General features: G+C 32.4%; 3 protein-coding genes across 3 annotated transcripts; 2 read left to right on the top strand and 1 right to left on the bottom strand.

Moving 5' to 3' along the window:
* Positions 1-88: 88 nt before the first annotated feature.
* On the bottom strand, positions 89-3,653 carry LOC142542804 (autophagy-related protein 8f). The gene is made up of 6 exons (XM_075649635.1): positions 3,456-3,653; positions 3,049-3,100; positions 2,881-2,936; positions 2,186-2,238; positions 470-588; positions 89-386 (listed from the first exon to the last, which is right to left on the bottom strand). The coding sequence occupies exons 2-6, from the start codon at positions 3,083-3,085 to the stop codon at positions 283-285; spliced, it is 369 nt and encodes a 122-aa protein (XP_075505750.1). The 5' UTR covers positions 3,086-3,100; positions 3,456-3,653; the 3' UTR covers positions 89-282.
* A 6,675-nt stretch (positions 3,654-10,328) lies between these two features.
* On the top strand, positions 10,329-12,902 carry LOC142541764 (uncharacterized). Its single transcript, XM_075648229.1, has 4 exons — positions 10,329-11,265; positions 11,392-12,114; positions 12,231-12,349; positions 12,669-12,902. The coding sequence occupies exons 1-4, from the start codon at positions 10,329-10,331 to the stop codon at positions 12,900-12,902; spliced, it is 2,013 nt and encodes a 670-aa protein (XP_075504344.1).
* A 1,551-nt stretch (positions 12,903-14,453) lies between these two features.
* Positions 14,454-15,053, top strand: LOC142541491 (uncharacterized). Its single transcript, XM_075648021.1, has one exon. It carries the CDS (start codon positions 14,599-14,601, stop codon positions 14,770-14,772), a length of 174 nt encoding a protein of 57 aa, XP_075504136.1. The 5' UTR covers positions 14,454-14,598; the 3' UTR covers positions 14,773-15,053.
* Positions 15,054-17,004: the final 1,951 nt, after the last annotated feature.

Raw genomic sequence — 17,004 nt, 5'->3', positions numbered from 1 at the left:
TCTATGATTTTGAACACAATATAATATGACAGGTATGTGTTTAAGTAAAAGAAACAAAAAACAGAGTAGGAAATCAACAACACAAGCATGAACAATAATGCTTATTAAATTGTTCCTGATTCGGAACCAGGAAATAGTTGCGTCGATCAACCGTCTTCAAGAAAAGGAAACTATACACATATTAATGCTATACATCAGGTAAGCACATCAAAGAGAATTATCAGCATATTGAAATAGAGCAAGCCTTGTCTAAGAGATCAAAGCCTGAATCGTGTAGGGAAGTTATGGCAGAAAATGGTTCCCAAACGTGTTCTCTCCGCTGTATGTAACGTAGAGGAAACCATCTTCATCCTTCTTTTCGTCATATACTCCTGACATTATAGCACCTGAACAATGAAGATAGCAAGAAACTTATAAAACATAACAGTGTTGTTATCATTATACGGTAAGATGTCGACTAAATGGTTACCTGTAGGGGGTAGGACATTGTCCACGAAGATGAAAATTGCTTTTTCTGCACTCAGTTTGATCCTTTTGCGTATAACATAGACAAACTGCCCGACAGTCAGGTCAGCTGGCACGAGATACCTGTAATCGTTTAGAATATGATGACACAGTTTACAACTTTGTGCACATATGGTAAAATATCGGTAAGGCGGTCGACAATGAGCGGGTATCATTCCTTCAACCATCCAAATTCTTGGCTTAAAGGAACTAGATGGTCCTACCTCAAATCACGAACAAAAGGAAAAAGAAATAGAAAAACACACAAATTCTGGAAGTAAATAAGAAAAAGGCGCTTATACTGGTACTTAATGAATGATATTGTGATGATTAGTCATTCGTCTCCGAAAGAAACAAGTTCGGATTTCTTTGTTGGCCTTTTGAGTAGAAATGCAACACTCGCTCCAATTCAAAAAAAATCGAACTATTTAAATATTTATAACAATGTTATTAGAATATATTTCACATTTGAAACCAACCATTCAAACACGATTTCAACCGTTAATCAACGTTACTTCATAATATACATCAACTTCCAAATTCATTCTGAAACACATTTTAAAATTAGCTAGCAACAATGATAAATAGCTTCTCTTTAATTATAAGAACAATGATAAATAACTCTTCCAAAAACCTTTGAGTTGTGAGTAGACAAAAGCCCTAGCAAACATTAAATGTAGGTTTCACTTTCAAAACTGGTAAGCACACACATCTGTCATAAAGACAACCGGTGCAACATAATATTGAACTGACGATAACACAATTTGAAACTACTACCATGTTCCCAAGTATATAAATAAAACCCATTTCCTTCGCTTTATGCGTCAAAACTTCTCAAAATCTCAGCTAAGACGTCTGCACGTGGTCTGACTAAAAATGACGAACATGTGGATCTCAAAATGGAGGAATTTGTTTATGATCACATTGATGAAACAACAATTGCCTTTGTTTTAGATTAAAAAAAATCAAATTTAAGACAATTTTTGTACATCATATTGGGCTAAATTTGATCAACGAACTGTCAGCAGTCACAGATGACAAAAGATGCATAACGTTGACAAAACATTCAGATATGATAGTTTATAAGACAACATCAGAAAAGACACTTGGTTATTTTCAACTGGAGCAGGTAACGACAGTCATGATACAGCCGACATTTTCATGAGAAATATTCGATAACTCAAATAATGTCACATTACATTGAGTAACCAGAATAGTGTTAAAGTCGAACAAGAAGTTATAACCCCCAAATAGCAGTCAACTTAAATAACTTCGCAGTTTTAAACTTTATGTGATATCATATTTACAAATCAACAAAGCAAGTAAAACTATCACGTCTCTAAATGGACGAGCTCAAGGAGATACTAGGCCCAGAAACACCCTTCGATAGAAACAGGTCAACAACTTTTGTGGTGCATAAATCTTTAAGCAATAGCACATAATTGGAATTTCAAATTCAGTCCCACTGTACCTACCTCTTTTACCTTTTACTTCAATTCTTTTTTCAAAAACAAACATTTACCCTTCAGTAGTATCAATTTTGAGCATCTCCAGATAAATATAATCCCATCTCACTATAACTTTATGTAAGAGATTATCAATAAGATAATTTAAGCTAACAATATATATTATAACGGAGTCAAATTAAGTGGAAATCACAAACTTTGGAGGCAATGCTTACTTTTTCTTGTCAATGTTGGGGATATCACTCCTCTCTGCTTTCTCAACAATCACCTACATCACAAGAACACAAGAAAATTAATTTACTCTTAACTGACTTCACATGAGATTTCAGGCTGTAATCTTCAACTTCATAAATGCAAAGTAACAAGATTTCCATATTCAGTTTAACATTGACAGAGGGGAAAAATTAAAAAATAAAAGAAAGTTGAGGCACTAATAGCTGTCACAACACAAACAGTAAGATATCACAGATGGCATCAATTGCAGGAAACGAGACTTCTTACATATCTCAGTAAAGGTATTACATAGACAAACGAAAATATGAGATAGGAGCAACTCTTAAATATTCAAGAATGTTGTAAGGAAGCATGCCCGTCGTGTGTTGTGTATGTCTTATTTTTTTATCAATATAAATTTAATTTACATAATGTGAAATGAAAACAGTTGTTTTCCTTTTGTTTATGCTCACAAAACTCATACATAAATAGCTCTCTTAAGGCGCAGAACTCGTTGGTAATAAGATACAAATATTGATACGGTCCAAGAAATTTGTCAAACAAGATTGCAAAGCAAGTGATTCTGAAAAAAATCACAAACATTAAGTACAAAATTATATCGTCAGCCACATAATTATCAGAAGAAAACACCAAAATTACAAACGGCAGCAATACAGAAAAATTGCTGAATTCTCACAGGAATCCTGTCGGGGTATTTCTCTCTAATCCTAGCAGCCTCGGCACGCCTTTTCTCTGAACAAATACAAAGTGAAACCTGTCAGAACTTCGAAGAAAAATAACCAACAAGAAAAGAAACGAAACTTTAATTGTGATAAAAACATATTTCACAAACGGCAGTACAAACCGAGATCATGTTCTTGCTTGAATGAATTCTTCGCCATTACACCTCAATATCACTGCTCAAAAATCAAAACTTTAACTCATAAAAATCAACTAATCAAAGAAAATCAACGAAACTTCGTACCCTCGAAAAAGTCAAACTCAATTCATGGGGAACATCGGAAACGTGTATCATAAGATAATTAACAAATACAATCACGGGTCAAGAACTCAAAAGAAACCCCTTCACCGACTCAGGGTATCAAAAAATTAAACCCACGTCTATCTCATAAAAATTTAAGCAATTGGAGTTATAATTCACCTTTTTCACACACAAAAAACCCCCAAGAATTTAATGAAATTACAGCCAAAAAAAAAGGTTGGACTTTGAAAAAGATGATAGATGAATATTAGAAAAAAGAAAACACGAACCTTTTGTACGAGAAAGACGATTGATTCAAGAAATGATAATGGGAACCGATGAGAAGTCTTTGGAAGATTCTTGAATGATGGGCTTGGTATTCAACTTGGTTTTCGAAGATTGCTGATCATTTATACACCATATACATAAAATAATATTGGGTACCCAAATCTTTAATCATTATCCAACTTTGTTTCCTCCAAAAGATATGTGGAAAATCACAAAAATTTAAAATGGAAAATAGGGGTAATTTAATTGTTTCCTTTTTATCCTTTTCCACTTTGATCGAATGTGATCCTTTAATTTACGAAAAATACATGTTTAGATTCAAAGTGAGGGAATGAATTATTGGAACAAGTTTTCTTCTTATGCCTGTTTGTTCAATATTCATAAATATAAATAATACTATATAAAATTATTTTTATAACTTAATACTCATAATAACATAAAAACATTACTAATCAAAGGAGTTAAAATAATTTATAAATCTGATTCAAATAATAATAATTAATTAATCAATAATTTTCATATTTTATACAGTGAACATATTGTTTTAGTCATTAATATTATGCGTTGGATAAATCTTACTATTTAATTAAAGTTGAATTATCCTATTAACTAAAGCAGAGCGATTAAATAAATTTCAATTAATTTGATAAAATCTTATTTAAACCGAATTTTTTAGAAATCTTTTACTCCTATTTTTAAGGAGAAAATATAGAATGTTTTTTGAATAAATATATTCTAAATGAATAATCATATTATAAATTTATTTTAATTTTTTCTATATATAAAACCAATTTTTTTCCCAATTTTAAAAAATGATAAATTTCGTTTTAATTTTTTTAAAGAAAAAAACTATTTTTTTTCTACCATCGTCTATGTCACAACCTTAGAGCCCGTTTGGTATCAACAGTTTTTTGATTAAAAGAGTGCTTTTTTAAGTTGGCTTTTAAAAGTGTTTTTTTAAGTAAAAGTTGTGTTAATATTGTGTTTGGATGAACAGATACAAAGCACTTTTTAAATTAATAAATGTGTTTGGATACATATCATTAAAGTGCTTTTTTAACTCATTAATTTATATATATATTTTATAACGGATTTCTAAACAAGTGTGATGTATAAATATAAATAATTAAATCCATACCAAAACAATAAAATATTGAAATCTTAAAAACTATAAAAATAATTGTTAATAACAATGGTTAATGTTTACATTCTACTTTAATTTATTTAAATAAAAACTAATAGTTCAATGTCGACCTTGTATTGACAGTGAATTTCTTATGTCATCTCTCAATTCTTTCATTTCCGTAATATTTTCTTGTGTTGGCTCTTGTCATCTCGTACCACTGTCATGGACATAAACATTTTCACCATCTTGCTCGATTTCTTGTAAATCATCAATATTTTCGAGTTGTTCAAGAATATCTCCAGCCGCATCGTATCGCCTTATGAAATTGTGTAAAGCAAAACATGCCACTATAATTTTAAATTGAGTATCTAGACAAAATTTGGGCATATTTTGTAATACCTTCCATCGTGCTTTGCACACTCCAAATGTTCTTTCAATAACCGTCTTTAAACTGGAATGATGATAATTAAATACTTCATTTTTTGATCTGAACTTTGGAGCCAATCGAAATTGAGGTAAATGGTATCTAGTATCTTTATACGGTCCCATAAAGCCTTTGAAAGTAGGATAACCTGCATCAACTAAATAATATTTACCTGCAAAAAATAAGAGTTAAAGTGTAAATATTTATCTAACAATTATTTAAAAAAACATATAAGATATATTAATATCAAACCTTCAGGTGGGAGTAGAAAATGCAATCTCTCTATGCGCATAGCCTCTTTAAAAATTTTAGAATCATGAGCAACCTTCCCAACCAGCCCATACAAAAGTAAAGCACATGTCGAAGTCGCATACAGCCATAACATTTGTTGAAGTATACCCTTTTCTTCCAATGAAATCTATTTGCTTGCTAGGCGGAACACGAATGCATATATGTGTGCCATCAATAGCCCCTATACAATCTTTAAAATAAGGCCAATATCTTTTGTCATTCTTAATATATTCAGGGACATCTGTAAAATTAAGATCGATAGGTTTGATGATATCTCTCAAGAACTTCCATATGTACTCTAAAACGCTGTGAAACTGTCTTGAAACAGTTTCCCCCGAGTGTTGAAAACGCTCTTGAACATTTCTAACTGAAGCAGGTTGACCCATCATGTACAAAAATAACCCCACCTTTTCATAGATATCAACTCCTTTTGTTGGCTGGAAGCTATATTTTTGGAGTAGATCGTCACATAGTTTATAAAAAACAGGTTTCCTCATTCTAAACATTTCAAAGCATCGTGTCTCATTACCATTCAATATCTCTGCCACCCATTGAGACCCTGATAACCACGATGTCCTACATTTTTCTTTAACAATATATTTCAAAACATAATTCGTAACACCACACAAGGATAACAAAACTATTCTTTTCTTAGAGACATGTGTATTTCTAATAGAATCAACGGAAATGTCTGAATCACTTGATGCATCAGAGTTATCTGATATAGTGGAGCCTGAACTCGCAGACATCCTGTGAAAATATATGAATAAAGATAAATATATAAAAAAACAATAAACATTGAAAGTTTTAGATTATTGTATTAAAAATTTAAACATACTACTTAGTAAAGTTGACTCATCAATCAATAAAAAAAAACAAGTGCATTATTCAAGTATTTTTCCTAAAAACATAACTCATGTTAATAACGCTTCAAATCATCTTTAGTGAATGTCTTTGCCCAACCAAGCTGGAGTTTCGAGTCCTTCAATCCGATAATGTTTGCCTATTATGCTTTTTACCCAAAACTCTAGTAACTATGAAGAATTGCTCACTGCCAACCACCATACCAGGCAAACTACGAAGAACCTCCAGACAATTTTCAATGCTACATGGATCATCTTTTGGTGTTTCGTGTATAGACTTTTGAGCCTCAAATTCTTGAAGGACACGATCAAGTTGATCGGCTAACCTAGTGGCAATGTGACCTCTTTTTTCCTCACTCTCCCTTCTTTTTCTCTTCCTTTGCTGCATAGAGTTGTCAGCTCCCATTGTTGAGTTTTCCATAAATTCTTGGCTTTCAACATTAATATAAACATCACTTTGAACCTCTTCATCTAACTGAACATCCCAATAATTTGTATCATCGTTGAAATTATTATGAATTGGTTGATCCTCTGATGGTGCTATTGCAGCATAGCCAGTTGCTATGGAACCTTTAAATATATTTTCCAATAAATCTAAATTCTTGGGTCCCCTCAATCTAAACTTTGCATACTCGGGATTTTCCTGTAATTTGCAACGTAACAAAAAATAAATAAAAATAATTGATTAAAAATTTAAAATGTAGTATATAAATTATGTACATTAATCTTATCCTCCCACCAACTATTATCAGCTTGCGCGGTCATCTTGTTATGATCCCAACCAAGGCCAGTCTCATTATTTCCAATAAGTTGTGCCCACAGTGCAAAATATTTTCTCATAGAATCCCATTTATTTTTGAATTGTTTTTGATTCAAAGAAAGTCCCGTTCTCTCATGAAATTTTGAAACTAAATTTGTGTACCCCATTTTGTTTAAATGTTTGGTAGGCTTATTGCCGGATTCAATTTCTTCCTCACAAATTTTTAAAAATATTTCGGTATTCTGATCAGTCCAATCCGCCTTATTATTCCCATCAGCAACAAATCCAGGTTCAACAGTCTCAATCGTATATCTAGGTAATTGACTTGGCTTTGATAATCCTCGTTTAGGAGCTAACTTTCGAATACATTTTATATTCAAAAAATAAAACATTAAAAAACAATAGATTATCTAATTCACAATATCATAAATGAAAAAGTAATACAAACAAGGATTAAATAATATTACAGTAATATTATGGTATATAACATATTTTAATTAATATAATATTATATACGTAATACACAAGAATTGATGAATATTATATACGTAGTTGCAAAAAAATGGAATAAGCAAATACTTTCCCCTTCCTGACTTCCTGGATTTATCGGATCATTGACCGAATTGTAACATAATTATCTAATTCACAATACGTAATACAGACGTAAGTGAATAGGGAGTGTAGATTCTGCAGCAAAAAGAAAGCAGAAAAAAATGAACGAACAAAAACCTCGACGGAAAAAAAAATTGTACCTTGTAGAAGAATGGAGAAAAGATTGAGAGGAGGCTATTGGTGGATGTTTTTTTTAAGGTTATTAAAAAAGCTAGTGAAAAAAGCTCTAAAATAGGGCTTTTAAAAAAGCTCTAATTTCAACTTAAATAAGTGTTTTTTTAAGCACTAGAATCCCACCCAAACAAGTTAAAAATTAAAAAAGCTCTTTTTTAAAAAAAAAAAAAAATTTAATTGTAGCTTCTTATACCAAACGGGCTCTTAGTTTAGAAATCAACAATCAACTAGCCAAGAAAAGATAGATATATACGATACAATGATATAAAAAATTGGCAAAAATTTGTGTGAGACGGTCTCACGGGTCGTATTTTGTGATACAGATCTTTTATTTGGTCATTCATGAAAAAATATTATTTTTTATGCTAATGGTATTACTTTTATTGTGAATATCGGTAGGGTTGGTCAATCTCACAGATAAAGATTCGTGAGACTGTCTCACAAAATACCTACTCAAAAAATTACTAAATTAAAACGTTACTATCTCATTTTTTATTTGTTAAACACCAAACATAAATTGTTTAATGTGTATAGATAAAATAATTTAATCTCACTACGTGTTCTTCCAAATTCTCACACGTTTATGTGTGCCAAAATGATAGTTATTTATGAAGATTATGACGATACATAAATTTTCATATGAAATATGTTATAATAATAAAACATATAAAAATATTATTTATTATTCTCTTGATCCTAGAAAAATATTTTCCATCTCCCTTTGTTATAAATATTTAGATCTAAAAAAATTTACTTTCCACATCCTCTCATTTTAATTTATTGTTATTTAAATTAAAGACATTCTTTTTTTTTCTGAAAATGGAAATTGAATGTATGTTTACGCAATGTCTTGCTTCCGCATCCCAAAATTCATTCTAGTTGCGATGGAAAAAAATGCTCGAACTTTTGGTGGGGGAAGGCTAATGGAAGGAAACAACTGGAAAACCTGGAGTCCCTTTGCAAACCAGAAATCATGGGGAGAATGGGTTTCCGCAAGCTGGAGTCTCTGGTAGCGCGTGTCCTGAAAGCGAGATATTTCAAGCACCAAGATATCATGGATGGCAACATTGGGTAATAATCCGTCTTTCATATGGAAATCTATTATATGTAGTATGTAGTTAATAGTGAAGGATATTAGTTGACAAGTTGGTAACAGGAAGAAGATTCAAACATTTTGGGATAACAAGATCTCTGGGTACCAAATCCCATGCCTAAACTAAGTAACCAGGAACCATACAAATGTCGGCAAAGAATGACATCACATACAATGCATTATTACATACATTAAAGTTGGGGTAGACTTCTTTGAATGGAAGCGGAGAATTCGAATATGTTATTTGTTTCTGAATGGAACGTGTTTCAACAGTGATGAGAGAGCTTTATCCTCTCATTGTTAATTATATCCATTTTTTGAGTTTTCTCTCATTTTATAACATTTAAGTGCTTAATTCTACAATATTTGTGAGGTGTTTTTTTCCTGTATTAAGAGAGAGTGTGTTCTCTTTGAAAATACAGTGAGTAGATTGTACACCATAAAAATATTATAATTGAATTTTTTTCATCTAGACCATTGTTTTTACCCTAATAATTTTAAGGAGTTTTTCACGTAAATCTCGGTTTCCACTTTATTCTTTATTTTCATATTTATTATCTCAAATTACCGCACGCGAGACCAACAAGTGATATCAGAGTTTTGGTTTAAAATTTCTTAAAATTCTAAGTAGTGCTATGTGGTTGCAGTCTAGAATGATCTTCCATATCAAAAAAGATTTTTTGAGATTTTTTTTACTTGAGGCATGATTATTTTTTCCAGTCTACTAAAATTGTTGTAGATATAATGGTGGGCAATACAATATAACAAAGTTCAATTGAAGCAATTTTATATTGTGAAAAATAAAACTACAAACAGTTTTAAAAAAGGATAATTGCTTGGTGGCTATTGGAGATAAATCGGTGAAAATTACGGACGATAGAAAATGGAACGGATGAATGATAATATTTTTGTCAATCTACACTTGGCAATAATAGACGAAGTACTGTCAAATATCTCTGAGATAAACACATAAGAAGTTATCTGGGATACTTTGAGAAAAATGTACGAGGTTAAGTCGCTACCATAGTTGTGAAAAGCGCTCGCCTCGCTCGCTTAAGCGAGAAGCGAGGCGAGGCGAGCCGAGGCGACCTTGCTGCGCTCAATCCGAAGCGCAGCAGGTGGATCAAGCGCACGCTTCAGTGCGCTTGGCATGAGAATTTCTGAGCGATAATATTACGCTTCATCCCAATTTTGTTTTTTAAATTATGTCCAAGTCAAAATGTAGCCCAAGTCCAGCTCCAAGTGTAAGTCCAGCCCATTTATATTAAAACCCCTACGTTACTGTGTTCTGCTGAAGCCTGAAGTCCACTTCTTTGCATTTGTGCGTGACTGCGTGAGTCTTCTCTGCCTCTGCTGTGTCGTCGCCGCCGCTCCGCCGCCGCCGCCGCCGCCCCCCTTCTCATTTGCTACCCAGTTGGTACCACACTACCACTAAACCCTAATTTTAGGAATTTTTGTTTAAAATTACAAATTGTGTTTTTTATTTTTAATAATATAATATGTGATTTGTTTTTATATTTCAGTATTTAAACATGTCAAACACAACAATTCCATCAAATCGAAAGGACATTGCTTGGAATTATGCAACACTTCCGGATCCTAAAAATCCAAATTTTGTGTGTTGTTCTTTTTGTGGTAAAATAACAAATGGTGGGATTTATCGGCACAAGCTACATTTAGTTGGGGGCAATAGAAATGTGAAAGCTTGTCCGAAGTGTCCGGAGCATGTTAAAGAAGAAATTAAAGGGTTCATGCAAAAAAAGAGTGTTTTGAAGAATCAAATAGATGATATTCCTCATTTAGATGATATTGTTGATTTGGAAGAAGATGAGGATGATGATGATATTCAAACTAAAATGAAAGGGAAACGACCAATGTCTGGCCCTACGGTGCAGGGTAAAAGGTGTAAACAAGCAGGTCCTATTGATCTTTATTTTGCGAAAGATGTAGAAGAAATTGTCAGACAGAGGCGTGCTAAAAATAAAGGCCAATATGATGAAAATAAGAAGAAATTAAGAGAAGATGCGGTTCAGAAATTTGCTACGTGGATGTATGATGCCGGAATTCCTTTTAATGTTGTTAAATATGATTCTTTGCAACCATGTATTGATGCTATTGGGACTTTTGGAGTGGGAATGAAAACTCCATCATATCATGAAGTAAGAGTTAAGTATTTGAAGAAGGAGTTGGGAAATACGAACCTGCTTCTCAAATCACATGAAGAAGATCATGCTAGGTATGGTTGTACAATCATGGCAGATGGGTGGACAGATAAAAAAAGTAGAACTCTTATAATTTTTTTGGTAAATGGTCCTAAAGAAAGCATATTTGTTGAATCAGTTGATGCTTCAAGTTATTCTCACACTGCTGCTAAGATGTATGAGTTACTCTCTAAATTTGTGAATCGAATTGGAGAACAGAATGTGGTTCATGTTGTAACAGATAATGCAAGCTGCAATGTTAAAACCGGTAATATTTTAAATTGCAAATTGAATTAAAAATCTGATTTTCGATTTTAAAGTAAATTTACTTCATTTTTTCAAGTCGTCTTTTGGAAAACAATTTTTCCACACTTATATTGGACTCCATGTGCAGCTCATTGCTTAGATTTGATGCTTGAAGAAATATTCAAAATTCCTAACCTAAAAAAATTGCATGAACGGGCATTGATGGTGAATGGTTATATTTACAATAGACCACAATTGTTGAGCATGATGAGAGAGTTTACTGGACAGAGAGACATGGTAAGAACTGCAAAGACTCGTTTCGCAACCGCTTTTTTGACTTTAATGCAGTTTCAAGTTCAACAAGCAAATCTAAGAAAGTTGTTTACATCTGAAAAGTGGGCAAAAAGTCGATATTCTAGAGAGGCGGCTGGAAAACGTGTTGCAGAAGTGATATTGATGCCTTCTTTTTGGAAAACTACAGTTTTTGCATTAAAAGTTGGCGGCCCATTGCTGAAAGTATTGCGGCTAGTAGACGGTGAAAAAAGGTCCCCAATGGGTTACATCTATGAGACAATGGACAAAGCCAAAGAAGCTATCGCTGCATCATTTAATAATAATGAAGAGAAATATCGTGGTATTTTTGAAATCATCGACAAAAGATGGAACGTTCAACTCCATCATCCTTTGCATGCGGCTGGATATTTCTTAAATCCTGAGTTTTTGTTGAAGGGTCTGTACAAATGCATAGCTAGATTGGTGCGAGATGAAGATTTACAAGATAAGATTACAAATCAATTGGATAAATACAAAAAAGCAGAAGGACTTTTTGGTTTACCCATGGCTATTAGACAAAGAGTTTCAAAATCACCAGGTAAATAATATTTAGTGCAATATTAATTTATCTCTCAAACATTACTTATAGTATAGATACAAACTTTGAATGATAAGAAATTTAATCTTATATTTTTTTGTGTTTCAACTTTCAAGCTTATTGGTGGTCTTCTTATGGTGCATCAACACCTGAATTAAAAACATTTGCAATAAAGATTTTGTACATCACATGCTCTTCTTCAGGTTGTGAACGTAATTGGAGTGTATTTGAACGTGTAAGTTAGAAGTTTTTTTTACATATTAAATTTTATATTATGGAGTATGAACCTAACTTCTTACTTTCTATTTTTTTGGCAGATACATTCTAAAAAAAAAATAGGTTGTCTCAACAACGATTGAATGATTTGGTATATATCAAATACAACAGAGCGTTGAGGCGAAGATATGCCATGCGAGATAAGATTGATCCTATTTCTTTGTCAGAAATAGATGATAGTAACGAATGGTTGTTGGGAAAGTAGGATGATAGTGATAACGAGAATGAAGATAACGATTTGGTCTTTGAAGATGATGATTTGCGTTGGAGTGATGTAGCACAAGCGGTTGGGGTTGGTGAAAGTGCATATGACTTTCGATCTCGAAATGCATCTACTTCAAAAGGAGCGGCATCATCCACTTCAACAAAAAAAAAAGCAATCTTCAGCTCGAACTAGTCTTGTGGATGAAGAAGAGATCAACATTGATGAAGAAACTGAAGAAGAAGAAGATACCGATGGATACAAATCAAGTGATGAGGCTGATGACGTAGATTTAGAAGATGACGATTAAAATGACATTTGATATTTCATCTATCACATTTTCAAAGACTTTTTATTTTATTTTGATTTTTTTGATAATATTTGTTTATTGCGGCGTGACGTAGATTTGGAAGATGACGATTACATTTGATATTTTTTCTATCACAGATTTTTATTTTATTTTGATTTTTTTGATAATATTTTGTTTATTGCACTTTTTTTCGTAAAGCGTGCGCTTCGATTTGCGCTTTGCGCTTGAAGCCTCAAGACACTTGAGCGCTTTTTTGCGCCTCGCGCTTTTGACAACTATGGTCGCTACACAATATGATTTTTCTGAAGAGAAAGCTTTAATAAATTCAGCCGTCGACCCAAATGGAGTTATAAAGACAGCAGAAGGCTTTAATAAATTATGCCATCGACCCAAATTATGTTTAATAAAATGTACAATTAGATCGAGTTTTTTTTTTAAAAAAAATATTACAATTAGAATTTAGACCATGTAATTTTACGCTTGAAGCTTGAAATATAAATTTTTGTGGAACTTAAGTATATTTAGGGTTACAAATCAAGCCCAAGATCTTACTAAAAACAACAGAAAGAAATCAAGCCCACAAGATACAAAGGAATCTCCATATTGGCCTGTATCCAACAACCCAAATCAACCGGGGCCTATTTGCCCGATTAACAAAGTTTGAAATAAACTAAGGTGTTTTAAAATAAAAATAAAAAAAATTAATAAAATAATATTTAGATAGAAAACTATCTTGTAAACATATATCTTATTAAGTGTGGGCAAAGATACATAAAAAGCTTGGTGTCATTGGTGCTGGATCATTGGTGCAAGATCATCGTCTTCAACTTCATCAAAATTGCTCGGATTCTCTTTTGGCTGTGCAAGCAGTCACACATCCAGAAGATGACTTTAGCTATATTGGAACTTTTGCAACTGATATCAGACGACTTATGAGTGATCATACTTCCTTAACGTTGAACCATGTGATGCGCTCGGCGAATAAAGTAGCACATTCATTAGCTTCTTTTGCTATTTCTTTGTCATTCTTGTTTGTGTGGATGCCATGAACTTTTCCTCTTTGGTTAGTAAATCTTGTAATCTTGGACCTTGACATTATTTGAATAAAATTACAAGTTTTACTGTAAAAAAAAAAAAATTTGCTGTCATGATTTACTTTAAATTTTTTTCTTTTAGCTTATTTTAGTTCATCATTTGAAAATTATTTATTCGTCTCGTTGAAAAGTTCTATACATTTGCTTTTTTCTCATTTATTTTCACAATTTTGGTACGATTCTTTTTAAATATAATCAATTAAAATCGTAATAAGTAATCATCTAAAATTGTATAATGATATTTTATTAACTTTTTATATTGTTTTATTTGAATATAGATCAAATTAATTATTAAAAAAATGATATAAACACATCATATATGTCATAAATCACTAGTTTAAAAGAAAGATTTTTCAAAAAGAAAAATATAAAAAAAAAGATATTGTTTTTCACAAACATCCGTACAATAAATAAAAATCATTTGTATTTTGCTTAAAAAAACGTATTTTGATTTTTGAATGTAAAGATGTGTAAGTTCCTGCATTTCTTCATGTCCAAGAGTTTCTCTTGGGGAAGGGGCAATCTTTGCAGTATATATCACCGGCAGCTAAACCCTAGACGAAATAATCCGAAGCTCGGAAATTTTCCGCATCGAATCACAAATGAGCATTATAAGGAGCAGCTTCGCATTCATGGCTGGCACAGCGTTCGGTGTCTATTTAGCTCAGAATTACAAAGTCCCCAATATTCAGGGGCTTCTCAACACTGGCGTTGTAATCGCAAAGCATATTGAAGAGAATTACCGCAAGCCCAAGAAACGCGGCGACGATGATTGAAGTCCCACGTTTAATTCGATCTTAACTTTGATTGTCATCGGATCTTCTTTTCTTTTTTCTTTTTTCTTTTTCTTTTTTTGAATATGTTTTGAATTCCTTTGTGATCATGAGATAATGGAAACATGGAACACTCCGGTTTTATTTATATCGAATTTTGTTGGTGAATGGGATATTTTTAATGGGAATTTTGAACGGAAGAATTGCTGATTTGATTATAGTTTGCAAATTGGTGGCATCGAATGAAAAGAGTTGTCGCTATTTATTGGTTATAATTTGGTTAATTTGTGCTCGCCTTGTCACTTTTGTGTTGTTTCAAGGTTGCTAGGTGATGAATTGTGCAATACTTGGCAAATAATCTATACCATGAAGACTTAACCTGTCCTAATTGGCTAATTAGCCTATTTTTTTGGTCCCTTTTTTAGGATATGTAGTAGGTTTCGGAGAGATGATCTAAAGATTTTCATCAGGGGATGAGTGAGAGTGTTCATGGTGGCATTCTACACAGCGATCAAATATCTGATGCTACAAATTTTTTAATGGGAAAATTTTTGACAGTTAACTTTGCAGGGAACTCTAAAGTTGTTTTTATATATCTATCGGGCGTTCTTTGAAAATTTTGAATCTATTTCTGGCATGTAGTTATGAGTTCTTTTATATTACCGAGATCTTGCTATGAAAGAGTACAACTACCTGGGATCTTTACCTTTTGTTGTTGGTGAACGTTATGTTTGATGATGAAAAGGTTTGTTTCCCAAGTGACTAGTTAGATTCTGATTGATTTTGGAATTAAAGTGGTGAAGATGAGTTACTGGTTAGTCAAATAGTTAAAGCTTAGTTTTGAAGCAGCAAAGAAGCTGACATATATCAACAGTTAAGTGAGGAATGTTCGGGATTTTTGCTGCCAAAAGATTGTGTACCACTTATTGAAAATGTAACACATTAAATTCTAAACAACATTCAAGAAGTAAGTAACATGTGTGGATTCGAACATGTGAGTGAGTTTGTATCAATCTTCAAAAGAAACTGAGCTCAGCTATCAATTCTTTTGAATAGAGCTCAAGCTGGAGATGAGTACAAGGGATGGTCCTCGTAGGAACAATTAAGTGATGTGAAATCTGTGTGGAAGGTAAGGTCATAGTCTAGTTCCATGTGAATTAAGGTTGGAAGAGCAGCTCAGAGTTTAGTATCGTGTGAGTAGGTTCTCAACTCTTGGATTTAGCCGAGTGTCGTGCACAAGCAGATGTGAACTTAATCTAGTTGAATGTAGCCATCTTCAGCGATAACAGAAGAAGAGTATATTTACTCTCTTTCAGATTAGGGGTGCGAATGAATTTAATCTAGTTGAATGTAGCCTTTTTTTTTTCCAAATATTAGAGCCCTGACTTGAGATTTTTAGCCAGCTCAGGGCTCAAAAATAAACTGTTTCGAGCTTGAGTTCTGCTCAACTTAAAGATCGAAATCGTTAGCCATGTTTAAATTTAATTTTGATCTCTAATAAGCAAAAAAAAAACTGATATTCGTGCTCAATGCTGTGTAATTTTAACATTTATAAAATATTAAAGTTCTCGGATCATTCAACAAAATAATTATGATTTGAATTTTGTCTGATAAAAATTTCAGATATATTTGCAATTGGCTCGAGTTCGAAAATTTCAAACACACGGCGAAATTTATCTGTTTCGGTTCTAGAGGCTCGGAAACTGGCTCGCATGACTTGCTTCCTAGCTTGGAGCTGAGTGAAACAGTGCCTTGAAGTGGCTCTGTAGTCTGTATCCTTGATGCTTATATTATATGATTAAGGACAGGTTCTTAATTACCTTGGGAAGAATAAGATATAGGATCGTTGGGATTTAAATGGGCGGATATTTCCTTTACTCTTTGCACCTCGCTACCTTACATAATTTGATAATAAATTAATAACTTGCTAAACAAAAAATTAAATATAATCTCATTCTCTAAACTATTCATTATGAAATGGCTATTTATGAAATACATATTTATAATTTGATAAATAGTTATTTGATTAATTTAGATTTAATTGTAACTTTTCACATATTAAATATATCATTTCCTTACTTGCGTTCTATTATTTTTGTTAACAGCTAAGTATATTAAAAAAAATGACTTATTATCAAGACATTTTATATATAACTGGTTCAGTTAATGAACATACTCGGTAGTTTGATATATAAAATTTTATAATCATATAATTACACCTATAAAATTAAATAA

The sequence above is a fragment of the Primulina tabacum genome, chromosome 4 (assembly GCF_025594145.1).
Source record: "Primulina tabacum isolate GXHZ01 chromosome 4, ASM2559414v2, whole genome shotgun sequence".
NCBI lineage: Eukaryota > Viridiplantae > Streptophyta > Magnoliopsida > Lamiales > Gesneriaceae > Primulina > Primulina tabacum.
Note: the sequence above shows the minus strand (reverse complement) of the source record. Positions and strands in the feature narration are given on the sequence as shown.

What these genes read in the sequence shown, in the direction of transcription:
- LOC142542804 (XM_075649635.1), bottom strand. Translation starts at nt 3,085, where the DNA reads ATGGCGAAGAATTCATTCAAGCAAGAACATGATCTCG. An exon ending in AATACCCCGACAGGATTCCT is followed by an intron (nt 2,239 to 2,880) that starts GTGAGAATTCAG and finishes CTTGTGATGTAG; the next exon opens with GTGATTGTTGAGAAAGCAGA. An exon ending in CAATGTCCTACCCCCTACAG is followed by an intron (nt 387 to 469) that starts GTAACCATTTAG and finishes TTCATTGTTCAG; the next exon opens with GTGCTATAATGTCAGGAGTA.
- LOC142541764 (XM_075648229.1), top strand. Translation starts at nt 10,329, where the DNA reads ATGTCAAACACAACAATTCCATCAAATCGAAAGGACATTGCTTGGAAT. An exon ending in AAGCTGCAATGTTAAAACCG is followed by an intron (nt 11,266 to 11,391) that starts GTAATATTTTAA and finishes CTCCATGTGCAG; the next exon opens with CTCATTGCTTAGATTTGATG. An exon ending in AAGAGTTTCAAAATCACCAG is followed by an intron (nt 12,115 to 12,230) that starts GTAAATAATATT and finishes TCAACTTTCAAG; the next exon opens with CTTATTGGTGGTCTTCTTAT.
- LOC142541491 (XM_075648021.1), top strand. Translation starts at nt 14,599, where the DNA reads ATGAGCATTATAAGGAGCAGCTTCGCATTCATGGCTGGCACAGCGTTC.